At 37.6% G+C, this 14713-nt stretch overlaps 1 protein-coding gene and 2 pseudogenes across 2 annotated transcripts; 2 read left to right on the top strand and 1 right to left on the bottom strand.

The window, feature by feature from the left end:
- Positions 1 to 7539: 7539 nt before the first annotated feature.
- On the bottom strand, positions 7540 to 10955 carry LOC147925638 (glycerophosphodiester phosphodiesterase GDPDL1-like; annotated as a pseudogene). Its single transcript, XR_015585025.1, has 8 exons — positions 10807 to 10955; positions 9953 to 10246; positions 9267 to 9874; positions 9134 to 9173; positions 8764 to 9052; positions 8523 to 8694; positions 7965 to 8433; positions 7540 to 7871 (listed from the first exon to the last, which is right to left on the bottom strand). The product of XR_015585025.1 is annotated as a glycerophosphodiester phosphodiesterase GDPDL1-like (transcript).
- Positions 10956 to 11304: 349 nt separating this feature from the next.
- On the top strand, positions 11305 to 14339 carry LOC147925636 (LEAF RUST 10 DISEASE-RESISTANCE LOCUS RECEPTOR-LIKE PROTEIN KINASE-like 2.5). The gene is made up of 3 exons (XM_087490244.1): positions 11305 to 12953; positions 13059 to 13085; positions 13183 to 14339. Exons 1-3 carry the CDS (start codon positions 12545 to 12547, stop codon positions 14271 to 14273), a joined length of 1527 nt encoding a protein of 508 aa, XP_087346370.1. The 5' UTR covers positions 11305 to 12544; the 3' UTR covers positions 14274 to 14339.
- LOC147925637 (LEAF RUST 10 DISEASE-RESISTANCE LOCUS RECEPTOR-LIKE PROTEIN KINASE-like 2.7 pseudogene) lies at positions 11372 to 12513 on the top strand (annotated as a pseudogene).
- Positions 14340 to 14713: the final 374 nt, after the last annotated feature.

Here is a 14713-nt window from a genome sequence, read left to right as displayed (position 1 = left end):
ATATCACAACAAACGCAATGCGTTTGTAGACCCGTGGTTCACCAGTACGATGCTTCGTGATCATCTTCAGTTCGAGATCAAACCCAAGCTGTTTAAATTGACTGGCAATAGTTATGAAGATTTAGTTAAAGGTTTGATACCTTCAGATGAGCCGACTAATCTGAAGTGGATTGAAGATGTGGATCACCTGTATATTGCTCCACAAACTGGAGGCGATCGTTGGGTGGCGATGCACGTTGATCTGGTTAGGGGGCATATTGATTGCTATGATAGCATCGTTGGACAAGTAACCAAAGAAAGTGAGGGTAAAATGCTGAATGCTTGTAGGGCGTTTACGCGGATGATTCCAGCAATGATGAACGAGAACGTTCCTCACGAATATCGTACACCTACTTTCAAATAGTTTACCTTCAGGAGGAGGAGTAAAGCAAAGGTCCCGCAAAACGTACAGGTTGGTGATTGTGGCGTGTACGCTTTAAAGTTTATTGAATTTCTAGCGGTTGGTGTGACTTTCGATGGAATCTGTGATCAAAATATCCAGGCTATACGTGTTAAAATGGTAGCAGAAATCTACGATGAGGCACATGAATTTATGAATCAGTTTAACTAAAAAACATTTGTATTTCTTTTTGGTAGCACTTGTACTTGGATATGTAAAAAACATTTGGATTTTTTTTTTAGTATCTTTTCAATGTTACGGCTGAGTTATGTACTTCACAAGGCTGAGTTATAAGTAAATATTAAATAAACATACATGTTACGGCTGAGTTATGTACTTCGTACAGCTGAGTTATGGCTGAGTTATGTACTTCGTATGGCTGAGTTATGGCTGAGTTATGTACTTGGTACGGCTTCGTTTGGTCTTTCGTGCCGTGCTTCGATATTACAAAAAATGTTATTGGGGAAACCGAAACAATAATTCTGTATCTACTCAGATCCACAGACGTAATAAATTCATAAAGTTAGCTTTTTCACAATATATTATACAAAATAATTAAAAAATTGAACTCAAAATTCGAAGAAAAAATAAAAGAATTTTGACAAAGTGACTAAGTGATGGATGAGTTATTGACTTACACGGCTGACTTATGAAATATTTGTAAATTTACATTATTATAACTCAAAATTTAAATGTACAATTAAAATATGAATATTACAATTATTATAACCAATAAAAAGTGTAAAACATACAACACATGACGATTAGGGGTTAGGGTTAGGGTTAGGGTTGGGGTTTAGGGTTTGAGATGTAGGGTTCAGATGAGTAACATTATTTGTTTTTTGGTTTTGGTTCTAATATTTTTTACTGTGTTAGGTTTAAGGTGGTAATATGGATATACTAATATAATTACTATTTGAATATATTTTTAATATTTTTTTAATATTTTTTGGTTATTTCCGGTTATGGGTCGGTTAGATTAATATATAACCATAAATAACCCAAAATATATTGTAATTAAGTAGATTAGCCTAATAGAACCGAAAGTAAGCCGAATATAACTGAAATTAACCAAACATACCAATACAAAAATACCAAATTGGAAAAAATTATTTTTTCGATTTGGTTCGGTTTGGTCGGTTATTTAGTCATTTTAATTTGAGGGTTGGTTGAGATATCGTTTATGACGGCTGGGTTATTATTAATCATGACTGAATTATTAAAATAGATTGATAAAACACCACAACAGAGAAAGTTCATATCAATTCCAAATAAAAAATAAAACAACGGAGCTTGACGAATCTCACAGATACTTGTTCAAGCTCTCAAACTTCTTCTCCAGCGCGTCATATTTCTTTTCCATATTCAAGATCATTTCTTCTTTTGGTATTATCCATTAAATGGGAATATTTGTATTGAGCATTTCCAATCCTTTCGTTATAGTAAAGTTATGGCTGAGTTATCACAAGAAATAATATGAAAATAAATGGATGATTTATATGACTTCACGACTAAGTTATAATATTTATATGAAAACGAAAGGTCTCGTCGACTCATGTGACGGCTGAGTTATTGTAAGTTATGGCTGAGTTATCACAAGAAACAATCTGAAAATAAATGGCGAATTTATATGACTTCACGGCTGAGTTATAATATTAATATGAAAACGAAAGGTCTTGTCGATTCATGTGACGGCTGAGTTATTATAAGTTATGGCTGAGTTATCACAAGAAACAATCTGAAAGCAAACGATTAATTTATACGACTTGTTATACTTTTACAGAAAACGAAAGGATATCGTAATACGCGCTAAATTATATTAATATTAAACATTACAAAAAGAAATAATAAAAAAAGGTTCAGATTTCATAAAGAAGACGAGACGACAGTACAATGGAATTCACTTTTTAAAACCAATTAAGAAGAGGAGAAACCACGAACTTTTAGTTTATCCCAATCAAGAGGAGGAGGGACCACACACTGTTCGACATCGGCCTCCGCAATCTGTCTCATAACCTCTAACCTCTGGTGCTCTGTCTCTAAGTCGACAAGTTGTCCACCCAAGATTTGATTCCGTTGGGATATTTGAGCGTCGATTAGTTCCACTTGATGCTCGAGGGCCGTCTTCTCTTCCTTCTTCTTCATATGATCATCCATCATACGCAGAATTGCTGTGTAGCGATCAGTTGTCTCCGCCTCGGCCTCCACTCTCGTCTAAGTAAAAGCTTCGGACACGGCCAATAGTGCTTCCTCTTCCCACTCGAAATCTGCATTTCTTTGACGTTTACTGGAACTTGCTCCGGCCATGCGGATGGACGGCTGATTTTCTTCGTCTCCCCACTGTGCCTTGCGTTTTTGACCTCTACTGGAACCCTCTCCGTCCATAGCTCGGCTATCAAAATAAAAACAACCGTCACCAACTGATAGGTGAAATGATCGGAAAATATGCCATAGATTGAGAGGGCATGGAGAGGAGACTTACATGTGCAATGATCGAAGGAAATGAAATATAATGATACATGAGATTTGAAGGTGAACTGATCGACGAAGATGCAATATATATAGTTGGATGAGAGGAGAAGAATAAACCGAAACGATACAATGAATTATATGAATATAAAGGAAAGGTCGCGTCTATTATTAGGTTAACTTATGGTTTCCCACCAAAATATTGCTTGATGGCTGAGTTATAGTTTTACGGTAAAATGAAAGGTCTCGTCGATTCATGTGACGGCTGAGTTATAGTGAATAATGGCTGAGTTATCAAAAATGAACAATCTATAATGGCTGGGTTATCAAAAGAAAGGTCGCGTCTATTATTAGGTTAACTTATGGGTTCCTGCCAAAATATTGCTTAAACGGATGAGTTATAGTTTTACGGGAAAACGAAAGGTCTCGTTGATGGCTGAGTTATAGTAAGTGATGGCTGAGTTATCACAATAAACAATCTGAAAGTAGATAGCTGATGTATATACTTGACGGCTTAGTTATCAAAAGAAACAATCTGAAAGCAAACAACCGATTTATACGACTTGACGGCTGAGTTATTACACAAAATAAAACAAATCTCCATAACTACATCCGACAAGTTTTCACATTGTTCCCAACTTGCTTACATCGCGAATATGCGTGTTGCTTCCTAGGCCGTTAATTTCCAATGGCCACTTCCAAAGATGATATAATCCTACGCTTCTTGGGCCTTCCTAGTGGGTTCACAACAATCGGAGGCAAGCACGGTTGATTATCCACAGCAACAAGACCCGGGACTGATTCATCTGGAGGCATGATTGAACCACCCCATCCGTTAACCAAATCGACACTCCTAAATTTTGGATCACACAGGGATGTACAAGACACATCCTTATGCTCTGCAGCTGCGATCGCATGGATGCATGGTATTTACAACATGCAAAGATGTTCCATATGTCACTTGCACACGTACAACATCAATCGTTTGTACCTGCATAAGTCTTGTTGCGGTGACACAGTCCTCGTAGGGAGTAGAACAAAAAAAAAAAAAACGTTTTAGGCTGAGTTATGAAAACCATTACGACTGAGCTATGAAATCAATAATGGCTGAGATATGAAAATTATTATGGTAAGGGCTGAGATATGAAAATTGTTATGTCTGATATATGAAACAGTTACGGCTGAGATACAGAAACTATTATGGCTGAGTTATCAACATTGACGACTGACTTATGTAAACTTACATGTAACAGTTTCTCAACACCTCGAGTGAGCGTTGTTAGCTACGATTGCGCATCCTCTCTCCGTTCAGAAAACCATCTGGTCATCATATTCCATATTGATTCTAGCAGTCGAACTATGGGAAGACTTCTAGCATTTGACAGTGCTTTGTTCATTGATTCGGCAATATTCGTTGTCATTAAATTGTACCTTTAACCCGGGAAATGAACACGCGCCCACATTTGGACACCAGCTCCCTGGAGGTATCCATGTAGTTCGGGATGAACTGCTTCAATCTCATTGAAAGCCTCATTAAAACCAGACAGCCTAAAACACCTTGCCGCTTTTTTCACCAGAGGGAACAAATGTTTTCCTTTGAACTTCACCAAAATGTTCTTATACAAATGGTAAGTGCAAATTCCACGGGAAGCCAACGAATACACTTCGCCAATCGCTTTCCCTATTGATTTATGTCTGTCGGAGATTATCGCAAGATTCTTTTCGTCAGGAATTGCATTTTTGAGTTGTGAAAAAAACCAACGCCAAGACTCATCATTTTCAGTGTCAACAATAGCAAAAGCTATTGGGAAAGTTTGAAAGTTACCATCCTGAGCTAAGGCTGTTAGAAGCGTCCCTTTGTAACTACCATGGAGAAACGTACCATCGACAACAATAACTTTGCGCATGAAAGCAAACCCACAACACTCACACCAAAAGCAATAAAAACATATTTGAATCTTTCTTCATCATCTATTTGGAGACGCGTGATTGTACCTGAATTTTCCCTTCTTACCATGTATAGGTAAGAAGGCAATTCACTAAAACTATCCTCAGGAGTTCCCTGATCGATCTCCCTTGCAAACCGCATCAACCGATATACCTTCCAATAACCTATCTGTTGACACCAACAAATTAATAAATCAGCCGTAAAATATAAATAACTCAATCAATACATTCATATAAGTCAGCCGTAGAGAATAAAAAAACCAGCCATAATACGTAAATATTGATAATCCACCCATAAAGTACTGATATGTCAGCCATTATGTCAATAAGTCAGCCGAGACAGAGTAATTACCTTCATACTAAATTGCTTGTTGAAAATGACTCCGACACTTTTAGGTTTAACTTCGGGACCAAGATCACCAAGATAGTCCCTGTAAAGACCTGCCAATACACCAGCTGTTGTTTGACGGGATCGATTAGAACGTTCCGTCACAGAACATGAGTGTTCCAAATCGTATAAACGAACATGAAAATCCGGCTCATCCCCTTGTCTAGATGCACGAACTCTCCAAAGGCATCCTTCAACCCAACACCGCGCAACCACCATTCTTGGATTTTGATATTGGTAAATTAAAATCAAATACATCCCTAACCGAAATAAGTTTAACGCTATTCTTGAACTCGGCTTTGCTCCTGTATCATTGTCCTACAGCAATTTTTAGCGTTGACAACTCCAACCTAAAAGCCTCTGGGTTCATAGTCGATCCGACATTATCATTGTTATGAGCTCTCTTCTTAGGAGGCGGAGTCGCTGAATCTTCTTCTTTATTCGGAGGAAGAGTCGGATTATCCGGTTCGTCTTTATATGGAGGCTCGCCCAAGACAGAAAAGTAATCTTCATCAGATGACGCACCATCAGAGTTGTAGAAAACATCAAATCGGGTTGAAAAGTCATCGTCTTCTTCTTCGTCAGCTGCTTCTTCGACAGGTTCTTCTTCTTCTTCGTTTTCTTCGTCATCACTATAATCATAACAAGTGCCTTCAAATCCTCCACCATCCACTTCATATGTAGATTCTACTTTTTAGTCAGAACTGCTTGGTCGTATCATACTTCCTCTAGCTCCACTAGTTTTTGTAGACTCTTTAGCCGAAAACTCCACACAGAGACGTAGCTGATCGGTTTTCCATAACCCCAAAAAACATTGCAATTGTCGATCATTTGAGACATAAACTGGTGGAGTATCATGCCCTATTAGTTTCAGTGCCTTGTTTGAGAACATGTAGCTCAGCTTTAGCTCATGGTTAAACGCATCCAATCCGTAGTCTTCAAGAACAAGCTCCACAAGCTTGTCTTGTGTTGTGCCTCCATCTATCTGCACAACTATACACCGTCTGTCGTCGGTGTTAAATACATATTTTTGTTTCTTTACCCAATTACCGGAAACCACTAGTATCAGAACTGGATCCATGAAAGGTGAAGAAGAAAGTGAAGAAGAAGTATAAGAACAAGGTGAAGAAGAAGGTAAAAACCATGTAAATAGTTCACTTAATAACCAGTTGAAGAATCGAAGGAACGATGTTTCGCATTTCCAGAGAAGAAAGATGATGACATGGAATGCTGACATGGATGATGTGTCCGACGTGGAAAGTCAGCCATCAAACAATAATAACTCAGCCCTTAATATAACTCAGATATCAAACATATTATAACTCAGTCACAACATGAATAACATTACAATAATAAAAACAGAAAAATGGCTGCCAAATTCAGCCGCTTCATCAACTGAAAATATGTAATTCAGCCGTATCGTTTAATAAGTCAGCCATAACTGAATAACATTCTAGTAATTAATCTTTGCTACTAAGCCAGCTGTCAAATGGCCGAGATGTGCGATAAGACAGCCTATAACGGCTGAGTTATAGTTTTTAACCATAACTCAGCCGTTTTTCATAACTCAACCAGCCAGAAATACGATAACGCAGTCGTGTCGTATTGATAACTCAGCCAAAATTTAAAAAACTCAACCATCGGGTGATAACTCAGCCATAAAGACGGCTGAGTTATGCTATAAATGAGCCAAAATTTTGACAACTCAACCATCAGGTGAAAACTCAGCCAAATTTTGATAACTCAGCCATAACTTGTGGTTGAGTTATGCTCTAAGGTCAGCCATACGCTCTTACTCAAATGTTTTTTTCCATAAATCAGCCGCAACATACCTATAACTCAGCCGTCATTACCTCTATAACGCGTTACGACTGAGTTATTTAATACACGTCAACGATTTCTGACATGGCGTCTGACGTGTCAATGACATTTTTGTAATAACGTTTTTTCCGGTAATATAAAACAAGGGCATGCTGGGTATTTTGAAAATAACCGAAATATTCTAGTAATAAAATCTTTTTTTGTAGATTCTGGTAATATTACCTAAAATGTATAATCTGAGTAAAGTTCCCAAAATAATATCTAATTTCCAAAAGTTGAAAAATTGTCAAATATTCTTAACTTGTGGGATACGGGATTCTTATTTTTGTTAGAATATGATGTGTTTTTCTACAACATTTCATCGTCAGGTTGTTTTTAAATTTGGAATTGATAATACATAGAGAATTCTCATTATAGTTGTGACTGTTAAAATTTAACTAAGTCACACAGGAATATATTTACGAGGGCTGAAGAATTATGAACAGAGAGGAGATGACATCAAATAAGTAGAAGAAAAAGGGAAAAAGACAAAGAGGACAAGAGATATAGTGAGTCGGATTTGTCCGCTAGGAGCTTGTGCATTGGTTGATGGGGCTCGTGGAGCTAAGGTTGAGGCTCCTGGAAGTAAGGTTAGGGATTTTTCTGTAACTGGAGGCAGTGGTGGCTCAATGACATCAGCATCTGTGATAATTACGTTTGGAGCTTCGGCTGGAGGTAAGGACTGAGGACTCATAAAGGTTACGAGGGCTCCGGGTTTAACAGGTTCCATGTAAGGTGGCGTTTATTTTCTTCCCATACATCGATTCCCTGCAAAAGAGACAAAAAAAAAATGTTTAGACATTGATGCTAATGGTAATCATTTGTGAGGCATTTTGGTGACAAATATTGTAGGAAACTTACTTTTGTATCTTGCAGCTGTGAAAGGGAACTCGGTGATGATTCCATTGATACCGGCTAAAGAGATGTATGTGTTTATCTCAATAGTTGCATCTGAATAGAAGTCCCATGGTTGATAGACAAACTCATTACGAAACAATTCCACATAAACCGGGAGCTGTGATTTCTGCAGTCTCCTCACAACATTGGTTTGCCCACCAGTTAGGAACGAATCAGAGGAATGAAAGACAGCATTAGCGAATTCTTTTATTTCTTCGATACCATAATCGCTTATATCACGGATGACTTCTTGAATTTTGTAAACAGTCTTGTACTTGCTCTGTTTCTTGAAGTCAAGTAGAACCGAGCTGTCCGTAGACTGAATAATAACCTTTGATGTTGTTGTTCCCTTGTTGTAACCAGCTTCTATCAGTGTATCGAGAACCGCTTTAACCACGTCGAGCCCTTGCGTGACTCTCAAGTATGCTGTATTCTGAGGGATGCAAAAAGACATTAGAAGATGTCCGATTGATAAATAAAATAAAATAAAAACTCAGGACTAAGATGTACACGAGAACTCACCTCTACATTGATCAAGACACCAGAAGGAGAAGTATAGTTTTTTGCCAAGTTTAGGAATTCAAAAAGGGAAATAAGGTTTCCCGAATTTCTCTCTTTAGGATGCCTAAACATATTGTCGTCCTTGTAGGGGCTTGAAGTAGCAGTTGTACGAAAGGATGGGAGAAAGAAAGCTCTGTGATTAGTAGTAACAGACTAGCATTTGTTGAAGGCTTGAAGCAATTGGAAAATTAGAAGGGGAAACTTACGAGTCAAATTCTTGATCTCAGGCCATGTGAGACTAAAAGTGTATATTCCATAAACTGAGCTAAACTCAGGAATAGTTGTGGCACGGTTCATAAAGGGAGATAGGGTGACCTTTGTGCTGTCCTCGAGATTTATTGAACTTAAGCAAAAGGGTGTACCGTCGCTGGACATTTGGACCCAGCAATCAATAACATCAGCACCATCTTTGATTGCCTTCTCATATGCCAAGTTTGTACATCCAGGATAGTCCCCACTCGCACCATTTTTTTATATAATTAGAAAATCCACTGCAGCATGAACCAACGAACCATTAAAAAGATGATGATAAAAGTCAATTATAAGGTTTGTTAAGTACTTACTTTCAATACCTTCTTTTGTAGCGTTTTTGCCAATGTGGGGAGAAGCAGTCTGAGGACAATTTGAAAAGGAATTTTTTGAACTTCTAAGTATTTCCAACAACGTTTTAAGGACAAAATGATCTGTAGAAGAGATTTTGCTTACCAATTGATGTAGATGCAGTCATGGGAAAATCAGAGATCACACCATCCACAGAGAAAATCACCATTGTCCACAAAAGATAGATACTCAGACACTGGATCGAAACTGTAGTTATTAGCAATATCAACATCATTTGCGAAACCTGACACATATACTTCTAATCCTGCTTTGTGAGCATCTTGAACTAATGATGTAGGAGGAAGCAAGTACTGCTTGTCATCGAGTGGAAATATGTAAGACTTGGGAACAAGAATCTTTGAAGCAAACGTCTTGACAAAAGCTAAGTTACTCAAGATGGAACCGTAGGTTCGGTTTGTTGTCGGCTCGAAATCTTCTTTCCCAAGAAACTGAAACACAAAACTTGGCCCATGACGTTTGAAACGGCCAGTAATTTTCTCAAAAGAAATTCACTTCAGGAGAAGAGATGAAGTCAATGGAAACAGTTCTTGAAACTAATACTAGAAAACTGCTCATGCTTAAATTGTGTTGCTCGAAGAATGCATCGTGCTGAACATGCAACCAAAAACCTCCTTCGGCTACATTTTGAATCGTGGGAATCGTATATCCATTTCCATCGAATTTCTCTGATCGCGTGAATATTTCTCGAATCACTGTGGTGAAAAATAACGTGTAAAAAATTACAAGAAATACCAAACTTTTTTTTGTGATCCTGAGTCATAAACACTTACAGGTTACGTTCTGGAGATCACTCAAGGTGGAATCAATGGTGAACCAACCCTGAGTAATGACTCCATTAACCGGGTAAGATTTTTGACCATTTGGGTAAACAAATTGAACAGTTGAAGCATTGGCCAGATTTAAATAGGGATAGCAAATCCCAACTCCATCTTTGGTTAGCTGAACATCACACCATAGAACAACATCGGCTACACTTGTCTGGATTGCAAGATTGTAAGCATCAAGACTCGAATCTGATAACAATCCAGAAAACCCACCACGAGCAATCACACGTGGAGCATCACCTGGTAAATAAATAAATAAAACGTGATCCTAAGTTACTTTTAATACGTGTAACAGTATTGTGTTCCCATAATCAAAGTAATTACTTGACTTTTAATATTTGGGAACTATCTATAATTAATCCCAACTCTAATACACATATATTGATAAAGAAAGAAAGTTACTTGAGTACTAAATCAAAAGTTTCTTGAAAACAATGCACAAAAGAAGGAGAGTAAATGAGAACAACTCTTACCACTAAGTTTAAAAAAGAAAAAAGTAATCATAATTTACCTTAAGACAAAAAGTTAAAACTGGACTTCGATCGATACTTATAGCAAGCGCCCCTTTAATGACCAAAAAAATACAAAATTTTGCATTACTATTTCTTTCCTGAAAATTTCAATGAAGAAAGTAAAGTGAAGTTCCCATCTATGATTATCCCACATTCGTTACCATACGTCATAAAAGAGATCACCGACTCTGAGTACTAATTTCTTCGAAGCCAAGCAAGCGCATAAGAAAAAAATACTAATAATAAATAAAATAAAAAAAAGAGAGAAAGAAGTGAGAGCGCTCTCACCACTGAGTGTTTGCCAAAGACTTGTAGATCTCTGAGCATCGATTTGAGCAGCGAACAACAGAATCAGAACAATACCACAACATAAACGCCATGAAGCTTGTAACCCTATAATTTTTTTATTGCCTTGAGAGGATGAACTCATTTTGTAACTTCACAGCTACTTTCTTCTCAGAGCAAGATTCGAGAAAGAAAAAAAATCTAAAACTGGTTAATACCACAGTAGAAGGGATATCAATTTTAGTTCACCTGTCACGGTAAACTTTAAAACAGGTTTACTTATAAATTCTCTATGTCGTCGATACGTATATTGATAGGTTAAAGAAGTTTCCGACAAATCTCGTGGTCGATATATTCAGAGGATGAAGACGAATAGATATTTTTTCCAACTAGTCCCTCTCATCTCTAATGAAGATAAAATTTTCCATGTTTTTTTGCCTCATTATTGTCTCACGACCAGACGTTTTAAATATAATATGATTAACCAATCTCCGCTATTCCACCTATACTCTTGGTCTCTCTTTCTTTGATACCTCTGAGCACAAATTCTCAAATCTCAACCAAAATCATGTACCACGTCCCCGATTCTTGTTTGGTCTTTTTCTTTCTCTCCTCCTTATTCTACAATCTTCCTTGTGCTTCAAGAAAAGAAGGGCTTGCGTGGTGTGAGACTATTCAGTTTCAGTGTGGGAACATTACCGCGGGTTTCCCCTTCTGGGGTGGGAACCGTCCTGAACCTTGCGGTCATGCGTCGCTGGAACTTCGATGCAACAGCAAAAACATCACCTCTTTAAACATCTTAAACCATGAGTACAATGTTTTCCATATAAATCAAACATCTAATAATACTCTTAGACTTGTCAGAGCTGATTTCTTAGGTTCTTTTTGCTCTGCTTCATTCAAAACCACGATATTCTCTCCCGAGATCTCTGAGCTTCCAAACTACAAGGACCTCACCATTTTATATAACTGCAACCCTCATCTTCATTACATTTCGAATTATACATGTCCTGGGAGAGATGTTGTCTCAGCGTATCAAAACCCTATTTATCAAAGCTTCTGCCAAGATAAATTCACTTTGAGTGTTCCTCAGACATATTTTCCAGAAGATAAAGAACTGAATCTAACATGAGATCAAATTGAAAAGCTTCTGCCAGGATGAACTCATCTGGAAACTGTTCTAAGAGAAGGAGTTGACGTGATGGTGAAACCTGATGAGATAACGTGTGAAGAATGTTCATCCTCAAGTAAGTTTCACTAAGCATATTTTTTTTTCACTAAGTAAAGCATTAATTGTTACATTTTCTTTTTACTTTTTTTTGTTGTTGTAAAAAACTCTGTTTAATATACAATATATGCATATGTCTTCTTTGAATTTTAAAGCATAGAGTTTTCTTAGGGATGGCTTTGTGTGTGATCTCATATTGTTCTTTTTAATCAGCTTATGACCATTACGAACGCTGCAGTAAACCATTTCGCTGCGGGGATCAGGCCAGTCTCTTGTACCCATTCTGGGTACGTGGGAGAGAAGACTGTGGCCATCCCTATTTCAGGCTTGATTGTAGCAAAGAATTCGCAGAGCTTACCATTTCCTTAGCGACGTACAGAATCTTAGAAGCCAACTATGACTCTGGTATCATAAGACCTCGCAAGATTGGATTACATAAACAATCTGTGTCCCCTAGACGCAGTGAATGCGACATTCCTTGACAGTGTACTTCCATTCGCTCCACAGACCGAGATGCTAACAATTTATTACGGCTGCCAAAAACTTTCATCTCCTGATGCTTCTTTCTTTGGAGAGCTTCATTGTGGAAGTGATAAAAAAGCTACAACAAACTACTATGCGGCGAGAAACCTCTCCTCTCCTTCACTATACGAAAGTAACGGCCTTCAATCTGACAACTTGAGGGAAAACTGCAAAAATGGTGTCAGTATACCAGTGCATGCATCGGCCTTGAACACATCGCGTCTAGATAATCTACAGAAGACTCTTCAAAAGGGTTTCCAGGTTGAGCATAATGGAAACTGTTCAAGGTGCATTGAATCTAAGGGTGCTTGTGGATACAATCAGACTTCAGGGAAATTTGTCTGCTATTGTAAGGATGGGACCTATGGAAGTAATTGTGGTTCTAGAAAGGGTAGTCACGGTAAACAACTATATATTTACTAAATTTTTTTAAAATTTTTTCATAACCATTTCGAGACAAGTTTGGCTCTATTCTGAGTAATATTACTTTTCAATGGTTGTACAGGAACTTCTGTCACTATTGTTCGCATTGGTAAGTCTCCTGGCCAGAGAGAATATGAATTTTTCTTAATTTCAAGATCAATAAAGAAATTAATGTTACTAACTCATACGTTATTTCCGGTTCTTAGTTTCAGGTTCAGTAGCAGGGGTTCTTTTGTTTATGGTGTTAATAACATTGTTTCTCCGTTTTCTTCGGGTGAGAGAAATAAGATTGAGACACCGGAACCTGAAGGCTCTTTTCCCGCTTGAACACTATTGTTATACACAAGTGAAGAGAATCACAAAGTCGTTTGCAGAAGTGGTTGGGACAGGCGGATTTGGGATTGTTTATCGAGGAACACTTGGTGACGGCCGTATGGTTGCAGTGAAGGTCTTGAAAGATTCAAAGGGTAATGGTGAAGACTTCATCAATGAAGTTGCGAGCATGAGTAGAACTTCTCATGTCAACATTGTCTCCTTGCTTGGTTTCTGCTCTGAAGGTTCTAAAAGAGCAATTATTTATGAATTTTTGGAAAATGGGTCACTTGATAAATTCATTTCAGGCAACAACTCAGTGAATTTGGATTGGAAGGCGCTATATAATATTGCGCTAGGAGTTGCTCGTGGTCTAGAGTACTTGCACCATGGATGCAAGACAAGGATTGTACATTTTGACATTAAACCACAAAATGTACTCTTAGATGACAATCTCTGCCCTAAAGTTTTGGATTTCGGCCTAGCTAAGCTCTGTGAGAAAAAAGGGAGCATCTTGTCAATAGTGGACACAAGAGGTACTATAGGGTACATTGCACCAGAGATGATCTCCAGAGTTTATGGGAATGTGTCGCACAAGTCAGATGTCTATAGCTATGGAATGTTGGTTCTTGATATGTTCGGTGCAAGGAACAAAGAAAAAGCTAATCAATCGTCTACTTCTAGCACAAGTACTATGTACTTTCCTGAATGGATCTATAAGGATCTTGAGAAGGGAGAGAATGGAAGGCTTAATGGGAATGAATTCACCTGTGAAGAAGAAGACATAGCAAAGAAGATGACATTAGTGAGTCTATGGTGTATTCAGCCTTCCCCACTAGATCGTCCACCGATGAACAAAGTTGTAGAGATGATAGAAGGAAACTTGGATGCTCTTGAAGTCCCTCCTAGGCCAGTTTTTCAAATTCCCACGGTGCCTGTACAAGAATTTTCAACATTTTCAGAGGATATCTCTGGTTACACATAAAGATAATCCAAAAAGTCATATATTATCAACATTCTTGATTAACCAAAGGGCTTTTGAGTTGAACTATATCTTTTTTCTTTGTTGACCTAGTTAATATAGATTTTTCTATGGCGATAAAACATTTTGAGGGGTTACAAATTATCCAAGCTGTTTGAATAAACTACTACTTTATCCTTGTTGTTCTTTGCAAAAAAACCTTTTGTCACATTTATTAACAAAACTCATAGTGGGGTAATAGCAATGTAAGCATCAACACAAACATTCATTATTGCTTATATTATTGCTAAATTTTAATTTAGTTTTGAAGAGAAACTAAGACCGTATGATATACAAGAAAAGTTTCCATCATAAGTTTTAGACAGTAGCCATAAAGAGCTACCTTTGAAGTCTCCTAAACCTTCTTAGATCACCTTTAAAGGATGAAGATAAACAGATTTAAG

The sequence above is a fragment of the Camelina sativa genome, chromosome 16 (assembly GCF_030686135.1).
Source record: "Camelina sativa cultivar CO46 ecotype springtype chromosome 16, ASM3068613v1".
Lineage (NCBI taxonomy): Eukaryota > Viridiplantae > Streptophyta > Magnoliopsida > Brassicales > Brassicaceae > Camelina > Camelina sativa.
The sequence above is the reverse complement of the archived record's forward strand: the minus strand, read 5'-3'. Positions and strand labels throughout refer to the sequence as shown.

What these genes read in the sequence shown, in the direction of transcription:
- LOC147925636 (XM_087490244.1), top strand. Translation starts at nt 12,545, where the DNA reads ATGCTAACAATTTATTACGGCTGCCAAAAACTTTCATCTCCTGATGCT. An exon ending in TTCTAGAAAGGGTAGTCACG is followed by an intron (nt 12,954 to 13,058) that starts GTAAACAACTAT and finishes ATGGTTGTACAG; the next exon opens with GAACTTCTGTCACTATTGTT. An exon ending in TGTCACTATTGTTCGCATTG is followed by an intron (nt 13,086 to 13,182) that starts GTAAGTCTCCTG and finishes TCCGGTTCTTAG; the next exon opens with TTTCAGGTTCAGTAGCAGGG.